We start from the raw sequence: 12784 nt of genomic DNA on the forward strand, positions 1-12784 counted from the left end.
TACTTGGAGTCGAGTATGGATTCCATGCTCTTCATAGTAATGAGGAATGAAAGTTCCCCCAAGAGATCTGCTTTATATACATTGGCCGCACGTGATTGGCTAATTCCTGGATTCTCCTGTAGGCCAATCAGGTTGAGATTCACTTCCACCTGGAGCTGGATTAGGTGGCTCCTGCGGACCAATCATATTGCTGCATTGTTCTAGGACCAATCACACTGCTGTATTCTGAATCTTATTGTTCTAGGACCAATCAGACTGCTGCATTTTGGATCCTATTCAACTCAGTACATAATACTATTGTATCCTACCTGTGAGGTAGGCTAGGCTGAGAGAGAGAGATTGGCCCAAGGTCACCCAGTGAGCTTCATGGCCAAGTAGAACAAGAACCCTGGTCTCCCACTCTACCCATTGATCATGCTTACTGGAGTGGATAGGAGTTGTAGTCCAGCAACATCTGGAGGGCCAAAGGTTCCCCACACCTGATTCACTTCAGCATTTGAAGTGGATGAAGTGTGCACATAACTACCTAAAGTGTCCCACATATGCATAAGGCAAATGAGATTAGAATGTATGATTTCAGAACTACGTTAAAGGAAAGTAATTACAGTGACAGCTTACAAACCATTTTGCTGGTGTGTGATAATGTCTACTCACAAACTAAGCTCTATTGCCAAACCTTGAGCAGCATGTTGAAAGCTATGCTTATAGTGCATAATCCTTAAAGGCAGTTTGGCTCCCTCACTCAAGAATATTGAAAATCCAGCTTGGCAGCGCCTTTATTTGGACTACTCTAGAAGACAAAGTTAGATTAGATCCTAACTTACAAATCAGGAAAATTGATTTCATAATGCTGCAAGCAGCATTGAGCAACTGGAGCAAGGTTTAAATAAAATATCAACTATTTGAATTATTTTCCTCAGCTAGCCAAGTTTTCAATATGCATAATGCAGTTTACATTGCTGAAATGGCCTTAAAACATAATTTGTCTTAGCACTGAGATTTAGCCAGGTTTGGTTCAATTCATGTATATTAAATGCCACCCTCCTCGTTCATTTTTCAAATAATATTAGAACAGCTTCAGTGGGTCAGGCCAAGAACCATCTAGATTCAATAAGTGTAGCCTTCCGACTGTGCCAGCTGGGTAAGAACATTGGAAACTGTCTTATATCAAGTCATACCATTGGTTCATCTTAGCGTCGCCTACTCTGACTGGTAGTTGCTCTCTAGGATTTCAGGCAGGAGTCTTTACCAATCCTACTTGCAATTGCTGTGGATTGAACCAGTGTTCTTCTGCATGCAAAGAAAGTGCTTGGCTGAGCAACAGATCTTCCCCAGTGCATCTGAATGCTTAGCTCCCAATCAAAATATTGATGCAGGCACCCCAATTCTCTGAATGGCCCTTCCAGATAGGTGTGGTATCAGCACTGCTCATGTCTGCAAGTCCCACCTCCAGCATCCACAGGATGTCACCATCATCAGAATGCCAGCCCTATCTTTTTATTTTATCTGGCTTTTGCCCCTTCAGCAGATGAACCAATATGGCAACAGAGCCTGTTAAATCTCTGCAGTCACTGCTGGTGTTGAAGTTTGTTAGTGCCTTCTTTTAGTGGGTGAGTAGTTTCTAAGGTGCCAAATGCACACACAGGAAAATCTGATCTGACTTGCAATATAAAGTCCCCATCCAGAAGCACACAAAGTAGAATTGTATGTGGTGTGAAATCCTTCCCCTTCCTCTGTCCCGAACCTACAGCAAATCAGCTTCATTAAGGAGACTTAAGGGCGGAAAGAAAACATATTTTTATTTCTTTCCAATCCCATAATGGAGGATAGAGAATAATTCTACTTTAGGAGTGGTATGAGGTCATAATGGGTGACCAGCTGTGGTTACAGATACTTTTGACATCACAGTGGATTCCTTAGCAACGGTTGAAGCATAAACACATAAACAATTGGTTTGTGAGCTCAAACTGCCTTTGGCTGTCTAAGCAAGGGTGGTATTTGATTAACTTTCCTGACATCTGAGCTTTGAGGTATCCAGAGCCTTGATCCTGAACTCCCAACGAGCCCAGGATCTTGAGCTGGAACCTCAGGCTTAAAACCTCCAGGGGCTTGGTTTCAAGTCCTTACCTCAATTCCTTCCAGGCTTTCATCTCAATTTGCACCATTTCATCAGTACCCCACAGGCTGATGTTACAGAGGTACTGAGGGTGGATGGTTCTCATGTTTGGGGATATTGTATTCAGCTAGATCTGGAAAGGCTTGCACACTGCTTCAGAAAGAGCAAGTTCACAGCTTGGGGTGGGGGTGGGGTCTTCCCTGGATCAAGCTCTGTCTTTAGAGACCCATGTCACCCTCTGCGGCATGGAGTGAGTTTTACCAGCCAAGACTGATTCAGCAGCTGTAACCACTGCTGGAGCATTTTGCAAAGTTTGCCCATGCTTTAGTAAACTCCCAGGTGAATTATTTCAATGTGCCATATGTGGGCTGCCTTCAAAAAGAGCTTCTGTTCAGAATACAGATGCTATAATTTTACTGGTACAGTTTGTCCAGATCCCATTTCTCAATTTTTTAACATGTATTTTAAGCTTCACTAGCCTTTTCCCAAGCCTTGAGCCTTAAATAGCCTGGGACTCAAATACTTGAAGGTGTACCTACTCCCATATTAACCTGCCTTCATTCTAAGGTCATCTGCTGATGCTGTTCCCTAAAACCTCCTCCATCAGAGAGGCAGTTCTCAACCAGAGAGCAAACATTTTTGGCTGTGCATCCCATTATAAAAGTGCCCTTTCTAAAGAAGCTTCCCTGGTTCCAGTTTTTAGGTGTGAGGCAAAAACCATTTAACCACTTAAGCATTTTAAGTACTCTTTTGGATTTTTACAATTGTTTTTGGTATGCTTTTTTATTATTCATTTGTTTTAGTGCGGTAACCCCCAACCCGGTGCCCTCCAGATTTTTGTTGGACAACATCTTCCATTACTCCTAGCCATTGACCATCTCTGGCTGGGGCTGTATGGCGGTTGGAGTGCAACAACATCTGGAGCACACCACATTGTGGAAAGCTGTTTAGGAGTATAACCCCTAACTCCAGCTGCTGCCCAGCAGGACTTAATGAAGCAGTGCATCTGCAGCTCTGCTGCACATGCCAGCCAGGGCATGGAAGGTGGAGAGCAGGCAAATTTCTGCACTAGCCTGGAGCCTAGCAGAGCTGGATAGAGTGACATTCAACACCATACCCAGTGGCAAAGGAGTATGGTTTGCTTTCTTCTTCTTCTTTCTTTGGCGATCACTCATAGCCGAGTAAGATTGTCTTCCGTAAACATGGTTTTAACAATGAGTCTATAAGTGACTGTGGAGGCTAATTCTGGACCCACACATCCTTCCACAATGGGGACATTGGTTCCCAGGCGGGAGTTGATCACGGTGTGGATTTGCCAAGCGTGCCTTCCTCTTAGCACGTTTCTCCCTTGCGTTCTGAGTTCAAGTGTCTTCAAAGCCCATGACACCTTTGGTAAAGGCTGTTCTCCAACTGGAGTGCTCACAGGCCAGTGTTTCCCAGTTGTCAATGTTTATACTACATTTTTTTAGATTTGCCTTGAGGCAGTCTTTAAACCTCTTTTGTTGACCACCAGCATTACGCTTTCCATTTTTAAGTTTGGAATAGAGTAGTTGCTTTGGAAGACGATAATCGGGCATCCGCACAACATGACCAGTCCAACGAAGTTGTTGTTGAAGAATCATTGTTTCAACACTGGCGATGCATTCTAACTTTCTGCCTAATCTTTTATATTTCTGTAAACTAATGTTGGAGTCAGGTGTTTTTTTTAAAAAAGTAGTGTATACATATCTTAAAATTGATGAATGTATATATTTATATATGTACTTTTAAAAATATTTTAACATTAGCTGGAAAACAACCCAGTCCTGAGACAAAGAAAAGGCAGAACACTTGTCAAAGAAGAAATTGTGGGAGCCAAAGCAGGATGGGAGACTGGAAAGCCTACATCAATACAGTCCTGAAGGACAAAAACATTGAAGATGTAGCGATCGTGGGACATTCTGACAACAAATCTGTCTGGGCTTCAAAGCCAGGAGGCCTGCTGGCCGCCATCTCTCCCCAGGAAGTAGGAATAATTATTGGGCAGGACAGAAAGGCATTCCTGCAGACTGGGATCACCATAGCAGGGAAGAAGTGCAGCGTAATCCGAGACAACTTGTTAGTAGAGAAAGATGCTGTGATGGACACGAGAACCAAAGGTGGTGACAGCAGATCCATCTGTATTGGGAAGGGTGCCAAAGCGCTCATCTTTCTCATGGGCAAAAAGGGAGTCCATGGAGGGGCTCTGAATAAGAAGGTGCATGACTTGATAGCGAACATGAAAGCAAAAGGCAGCTAGAGCCAAGGATTTGTCTGGATCACCTTTCTCCTGACTGATGAAACGTGGGGAAACTATTGCTGCTTTGAAATAAAAAGCATTTAGCAAACTCCATCCTGTTTCCTTGAGTTGTGAGGATGGGAAGGGCCATAGCTTAGTAGTAGAGCCTCTGCTTTGCATGTAGAAGGTTCCGGGTTCAATCCCTAGTGTCTCCTGCTCTTCTTCTGGCTCACCTATCTGACTGGTGCTAAGGGGACTGCAGATTCTATCATGGGGGGAAAGGTCAGTATTGGCTTCAGGTTTTGATGGGTCCTTCAGCAAGACACCTTCAGTGCATCTGCCTGTATACACTGCTTCTCTCACTGTGGAGATGGTGACTGCTGGAATTGTGACTTGCTTCTGCACTGTAGACAAGTATGAAGCCAGCAAAAGGCAGACCCTCGTAACAGACATTTCTTGCAGTATTGATGCCAGTGCAAGCATGCATGTGAAGTGCCAGGCATATAAACAGAAATCCATTGTTCAACCAATCACTGCAAGTAGTTTTTTAAAAAACATAGCACTTAATGGAGTAGCTAAAGGTGCGGGGGCATTTTTAGCTCTAGCATTCACTAGGACCTGGTGGGATGTGGGGTGGGGATCCTGAACACAGGAGGTGCCAAACTTTAGGTAGCATACTGAATCACATTACAACTTGACAGCTAAAGGTTGTTGGCTCTCTGTGTGACAGCCCTTCAGAAATGTGAAGTACTATCATCTCTCATCAAGGTCACCAGCACCTTAGTGTATTTTACTGCATGTTAATTATACCCTGCTGTCCCTTCACCCTTCCCTCATAGGACTGCTTTTCCATACTGCTGCTCATTTTGGTCTCCATCCTCTGACCCTGTTCCAATTTGTCTATATAGTGGTACCTCGGGTTACAAACACTTTGGGTTACAGACTCCACTAACCCAGAAGTAGTACCTCGAGTTAAGAACTTTACCTCAGGATGAGAACAGAAATCGCGTGGCAGCGGCAGTGGGAAGCCCCATTAGCTAAAGTACCTCAGGTTAAGAACAGTTTCAGGTTAAGAATGGACCTCTGGAAAAAATTAAGTTAGTAACCAGAGGTACCACTGTATCCTATTTTATGTAATAATTGTTTATATCCTTTGAAGTGTTTGAAGTATTCCAGAAGAGGTCAAACCAGTGCAAGATAAAAGTGGGACTATAACTTCTCATGATTTGGGCTAGGAATGCATCCCCAAATTGTATTCACTTTTCCCCCGCACCTGCATCACTGTACTAACTCGCATTCAGCTTGCGATTGACTACAATCCTGAGCTCCTTTTCACATGTGCTGTCTTGTTTCCAAGCCAGCTCTTCCCCATCCTATGCTAAATCGAAGCCCCAGTCAGCAAACAATAATCTCCAGGGGCTTCAGCTGTGGCTGCTGGGAGAGTATGCAGACTTCTGCTTTCAATACTTATTAGCTACCCTGAATTTATGGAAACCCAGAAAATAAACATTAATTAAAAAAAACAAAAACCTCAGCTAAACTGGAATCTGTTTTCCAACCAATTCAAGCACTGAATTGGTGTTTTTTAAAAATAAAATAAAGATTTTTTTAGTTTACAAAAGTACATGCATTGTCTCTCTTTTCAGGTTGTAGAGTCTTTTCTGCAAATCAGTTACATTTGATATGAGACATTAGTTTTGTATTTAGTATGGGGTCAGAGAAGAAAAGGGAGGGATGGGGAAACATATTATTTTTATATGGTGTACATGTGGGGGGTGTCAGTGTCAACTGGGTAGGTTCTCTTTCTACTTGCTTATTGGTAATGAGAGGGATTGGAGAGGGGCAAGGCGTGGTTGGTTATCTGTAGTTGGTTGCAGTGGGGTTTGTTTGCATTTGTGAGGGGGTGGATGGATTGATTCATATGCTGTCAGTGGGTTCTTGTTGTTGACTGTTAAGCTGTGTATGTGATAAAGGGGAGTCATACTGGGGTGAAGGTGTCCTCTTCTATTTGTCCCCGTGTCAGTTTCAGTCTGTTGGTTAGCTTTTCCAGTAAGGTTGTTTCCCATACAATTTGGTACCAGTGGTCCATGTTCACACCTGACAAGTCTTTCCAGTGTCTGGCTATGGTGTTAAGCACTGAATTGTAGAGCCTCAAATGTTCTGGTCTAACTCTGTTGACACTTGCAATACTATATTCACAATGAACAGAGCAGCAACAGGAAGAGATAAACCAAAACAAGAATAACAACAAGTGCTTTAAAGAAGATGTTTCGCTCTTACATGTAGTGCACTATGGATGCATGCAGTGTAACCACTGATTTTGTAGCACATGGTGGAGCCCTAAGCAATTATAGGATTCCTTTGAAATGCAAAAGTCGCCACCACAGCAATATCCAAGTGTTAATTGTGGATGCAGTCAGATCCCTAACTCTAAGGGCTTCAATTAAATCAAATCAAACATTTCTAGGTGGAAGTTTTGCTTTTTGTAATTAACGTTTGCTCAGATGTTTCCTCCAGCAGGATATTGATCACTTTTGAAGCATCTTAACTTTTTAGCTTGAGAAGTCTCCTGCTGGAGAAGGCAGGGCAGTATTTCTTTTATGTTTCTAAGAATTTAAGAACCCTCCTGGACCAGGCCAAAGGCCCAACTAGTCCAGCATCCTTGTCTAAGATTCATGGAAGATAAGGCTATCAATGACTACTATATCAATGATAGCTGTAGGTGTCTCTGAATACCAGTTGCTGGGTATTATAAACAGGTGAGCCCTGTTGTGCTCATGTCCTGATTGTGGGCTTCTCATAGGCATCTGGTTGGCCACTGTGAATATTTGGTTCTGGGTCTCAGCCAGAGTCCAGTTAGCATAAAGGTGATTATGCCAAGCTCAAAACCACAGGAGAGCAGAACAGAAAGATTCCTAATTGCCATATTTATTGGTGTGGGCATAGCAAATTCCTACCTTCTGCTTGCAGTATACAACAAGCCTTTTGGTTCATCTGCTGTTGACCTTCAGTTTGCCTTGGCTAAGTGCCTCATGAAATCTCAAAAAATAAAAATAAAATCTTAAAAAGGAGTAGTACACAGCTAGAGTGCATTCCTTTTATTTGCCTGAGATACAAATCTATTGAAGCAAAGATTCTCTAGTTAAATCTCAGATTTAGAAATGTAATTCTTAAGAGTCCAACTTAATAATGCTCATGGTGAAAACCTTAACAGTTAACACAGAAAAGATAAGGTTGGGTTGGTGACAATTCCATGTTAATAATAGCCGTCCTTTTGACAGGGAGCTATATTTTTAGAAGGTTTTTGTTCTGTTTTGTTTGGGGACCTGTGGCAGGAAATTAAAGAAAATAACAATGAACATAAACATATTTTTTTCCCCAAACAGAAGGGAGGTTGATGAAAACATCTACTCTACCATTTATATTCTCCAGGGGGAAAGCTTGGTGAGTCATGCACTTTAAGTGATCGCAATGTAGCTAAAGGAGAGGACGGAATTATTCTAGCAAATAACTAGCCAATGATAGGCTTAAAAATAGAGGCATTCATAATAAATGCCTGAAAGAAAAGAGCTATTTTGCAAAGCAGCAAGATAATGGGTCTCATCTGCAGTTGTCTCTCTCAGTAAGAAATCGCCTTCCAGGTACACCTATTTTCAAGAATGCATAATTAGTGGTGCAAAAATTGCAGAGAGACCAATAAGCAGCAGGAGACCTTTTACTGGCTGCGTTTGCACTGAAGGATAACCTATTCACATCAAGATCAACCTCTTTGTGACTGTGCCATGGGTCAAGTTCTAACCCAAGGTGTGGGATGGTGTCACTTCATTGTGTACTACCCTGCAAAGATGGTAGATCAGGATCTCCTGGTGAATTTTGGTGTGAGTTGCAGTAGAGCAGCAAAGATTCCTGACTCCCACTTGTTCAGAAATGGCAATGACAAAATAACTCCCCCATCACCATAAAAATACATTGCGAAAATTTAAAAAAAGTTACCGTATTTTTCGCTCTATAACACGCACCAGACCATAACACGCACATAGTTTTTAGAGGAGGAAAACAAGAAAAAAATATTCTACATGAAATAGTGGATATATGATTTTTGTGGTTCATGCTGTGGCCACAGACATGTGATCTAACAGTGAGTTTGGAGTAGCCCAATGCAAAAATCCTGAGGATCCATGTGGATCCATGCTTTGTAACCACGGAGGAGGGAAGGAAGGGGAACCATGGATCCTCTGCTCACGACTGCAGCAGATCCCCCCTGCCACCCGCAGGCATTCGCTCCATAACACGCACAGACATTTCCCCTTACTTTCTAGGAGGAAAAAAGTGAGTGTTATGGTGCAAAAAATACGGTATGTGGAAAGATTGTGCACTCAGTTCAGTTCTGATCCTCCAAGCAAATTATGGGGCTCCGAGTTCTTTCCTGTTAAATGTGTGTCTTTTGCACCTGAATCATCAGGGATGATTGTTGCCTCCAAATGTTGTCAGACTCCATTTCCCCTTCAGCCCCGGCCAGCATGGCCAATGGTCAGGGATGATAGGCGTTGTAATCCAACAACTTTTGAAAAGCCACAGATTCCCCATTCCAGCTGCAGAATATGAGTTTACATTGTTCAGACTTTAGAAGTCTAAACAACCGATCCAGAACATTCCTGAGAAATAAAGTCTAGAACTTGTTTACAATTATGTGCCTCACCCTGGCTTCCGTTTTCTTTTTAAAACGAGAATCCTGGTTCATTTTTTAAAAAATGTTTATATCCTGCCTTTCTTCTGTCATGGAACTCCAAGTTGGTGCAAATGTACAGTTGTACCTTGGTTTTCGAACAGTTTAATTCTCAAACGTTTTGGCTCCCGAATGCCACAAACCCGGACGTGACTGTTCTGGTTTGCGAACTATTTTTGGAAGTCGAACGTCCAACAGGGCTTCCACGGTTTCCGATTGGCTGCAGGAGCTTCTGCAATGTAGTTCCCAGGCCATCACCCATCCAAATCTTTCATCTCTCACCTGCTCTTTCGGCATACCAGGTTACCTGCCAAACTCCACCCACTCTGCCGTCTTGGAATTATGACAGAGCAATCTGCTGAGTCACATTATAAATGACTATGTACATTCCTGGAACATGGTGATAGAAGTTACTGTTTTGAAGCCAATGTTTAGTTCAGCTTTCTTTCTTTTGTGACCTGTGCTTAATCTCTGTCTCTGTATTTCTGCCTACAACCTTAAAATAAGATGTAATTTCTTTACATAACTCCTGTAATTTGTAGGGCTCCTGATGTTTAGCGTGGGAATCCTAAAAAGGCACTGCTACACCCTCTAAGCTTTAAAGTACCTTGGTTTTACATCACAAGTAGTGTAATCCAATTCTTCTTTATGCAGAAGTATGTTACATTGTGTCTAATGGAGTCTAATCCCAGTACAGTAGATGTGTTTAAGGTTATAGCCTAAGTGGCTCAGTAAGTAATAAGGGTTGCAATCCTGAATATTACTTACTAGGGTAAACTTGCATAGAATTGCCACCTGCTTAAAATGTATGGTGCCCATGCAAAAACTAGTCACTTCAATTTCTTGGTTTTGCTAGCATTCTAGCCCAGTTCCTTTGGACACAAATGTACTTTCCCACTGATCAGTGGAGCAATGATACTAATGTTTGAGCTTACATAATGGTTTGTCTGCTACCTTCTATCAGGTATAAAATCAGCAGCAGCAGCTCTTATGCTGTCCTTCATTATCAAAACTACCTCAGGGTAGTGTACAAAACATATCAAACCAACAAGACACACTTGCAATTCTATGCAAGTTTACCCTAGTAAGTAATATTTAGGATTGCAACCCTTATTACTTACTGAGAGCCAGTGTGGTGTAGTGGTTAAGAGCGGTGGACTTGTAATCTGGTGAACCGGGTTCGCTTCCCCACTCCTCCACATGCAGCTGCTGGGTGACTTTGTGCCAGTCACACTTCTCTGAAGTCTCTCAGCCTCACTCACCTCACAGAGTGTTTGTTGTGGGGGAGGAAGGGAACGGAGATTGGTAGCCGCTTTGAGACTCCTTAGGGTAGTGATAAAGCAGGATATCAAATCCAAACTCTTCTTCTACTACTAAAGTACAAAACAAATACATTAAAATGCAGACATAAAAGAAGTACAATAAACCTCAGTAAAAATTATCAGAACAAGGCTGGCAATAAAATCAGCAGAATGCTTAAATGAACAAAGCAGCCTTTAACAGATGCTGAAACAACATCACAGGTGGTAACTGCCTTACACACACACGTGTGTGTGTGCGTCTGTGTGTGACACAGAGAAAGAGAGAGATTTCAGAGGTTGGGTACCACTGCAAAAAAAGGTTCATCGCCTGGTTGCCATGAGATCTAAAATGGGTTAGATGCACCAAGGAAAAATTAAACTTAATGTAAAGGTAAAGGTACCCCTGCCCGTACAGGCCAGTCGTGTCCGACTCTGGGGTTGCGTGCTCATCTCACTCCAGAGACCGTGAGCCGGCGCCGTCCGAAGACACTTCCGGGTCATGTGGCCAGCATGACAAAGCTGCAGCTGGCGAGCCAGCACCAGCACAGCACACGGAAACACCGTTTACCTTCCCGCTATAAAGCGGTCCCTATTTATCTACTTGCACTTAGGGGTGCTTTCGAACTGCTAGGTGGGCAGGAGCTGGGACCGAACAATGGGAGCTCACCCCGTCACGGGGATTCGAACTGCCGACCATACGATCGGCAAGTCCTAGGCACTGAGGTTTTACCCACAGCGCCACCCGCGTCCCTTTAATGTAGAGGACCATTAAATATGGGCTGGTCTGAGACATTTGGCTGCCTGAGCCAGAATAGCAAATGGCAAACACATCAAGTAAAGATGCATAGTACCTAAGGAGATTTTGGCACAAAAGGCAGAACAGCCTATAAGCACTCTCCCCCCTCTCCTCCCTGGTGGCAAAAGGACTGTACAACAATAATAAAGTCACTAACAGTTTGCTACCCTTTCACAATATCCCAACCAGCTCCTGATACAGCTGCCTCACTCCGTCTAATGGTAGCTCCAAAGTGTGTGTCTAATGCATCTCCTTTTTAATGCCTTGTTGAAAAACAACTTTTCTTTATTCTCAGGAGAATTTGAATTCTTCACAGTAGAGGGCACTAAAGAACAGTCTTACGACAGAGGAATCCTAGTTTTCATAGGAATGCCTGTGCCTCTGTGACCAAACATGCAAGCTGGACACGGTTGTTATGTGTAACATATGTTTCCAGTTAGGTGGAATTATGAGTCCAAATAGCTCAGAGATTGCTTTCTAAGTTCCCATTTTTAAATGTGCATTTTAGGTTCCTCAATTCTCCCATGCAGAAACTGGACTAACACAGCATGACTAAGGGAAGCCTTTCCAAATAGTGGGCTGGCTGCGTGGCATAAACCGCTAGCAGTTTCTATGGGACAAGAGTCTTCATTTTGTGTAAGGCAAACAGAATAAACATTGGGCAAACAAACAGAGAATTTCTTTACAATAGTGCAGTTGAATGCCTTAACCCACCATCTGTCCCACCTTCCTTTCGCTGAATTAAGGATTGCTTGCATGGGATTCCCAGGCAGTCTCTCTCTTTCCCATTCAGACACTGACCAAATCAATCTTAACTTTAGCAAAGTTGCTGCATCTTGTGCCTTTGGACCCGAGCCTATAGATTTTATATAGCATGCAATTTGATGATGAAGAGAAACTTACAAGGCACTGGTGTTCTGCAAAATGTGATCTAACAGGTAAAGATTATGAAGGAATTGGTATATTAAAGTATAAGTTATAAATAATAACAAAAAAATGTTGTGTTCTCTTTGGTGTAAACACTGGTGTTGAAGCTCTTAATTTAGTGCAGCTGGATGGTGATCCTTAAAACCTTTCTCATTCTCAAAGCGGACTTTGGACTTTGACTAGCAAAGGATTAGTACTGACTGATATGACTACACATTATATCATGCCTTTTTTTTGCAGGCACATTTTAAAGCAGGCACATCAAGGAAAGTATTCACTGCAATTATAGGGTTTTTTTCTCACCAGGGAAGAACTCCAGGAAACCAAACTATTCCCACTATATCTACAAACTTTAAATAAATAAATAAAAAGAGTTATAGTGTCAACAGTTCCCCCCTTAATGCGTTACTTGTATCGATTCCCTTTAAGATTTTTGACAGCCTGCCATTTATTCCTATCAACATATTTCAGTGTGACAGCTGCCCACTGGCTATAATGTAATGCTGGAGCCCCACATACAAACAGTAATGGGGGAACTTAGATCATAGAATCATAGAATCATAGAGTTGGAAGAGACCACAAGGGCCATCGAGTCCAACCCCCTGCCAAGCAGGAAACACCATCAGAGCACTCCTGACATATGGTTGTCAAGCCTCTGCTT

At 42.6% G+C, this 12784-nt stretch overlaps 1 protein-coding gene across 1 annotated transcript; it reads left to right on the forward strand.

Annotated features, from left to right (window-relative positions):
• The first annotated feature begins 1950 nt into the window (after window positions 1-1950).
• On the forward strand, window positions 1951-4487 carry PFN3 (profilin 3). Its single transcript, XM_081186138.1, has 2 exons — window positions 1951-2198; window positions 3904-4487. The coding sequence occupies exon 2, from the start codon at window positions 3981-3983 to the stop codon at window positions 4392-4394; it is 414 nt and encodes a 137-aa protein (XP_081042264.1). The 5' UTR covers window positions 1951-2198; window positions 3904-3980; the 3' UTR covers window positions 4395-4487.
• Window positions 4488-12784: the final 8297 nt, after the last annotated feature.

Source organism: Podarcis bocagei (genome assembly GCF_964188305.1).
Source record: "Podarcis bocagei genome assembly, chromosome: 3".
Classification (NCBI taxonomy): domain Eukaryota; kingdom Metazoa; phylum Chordata; class Lepidosauria; order Squamata; family Lacertidae; genus Podarcis; species Podarcis bocagei.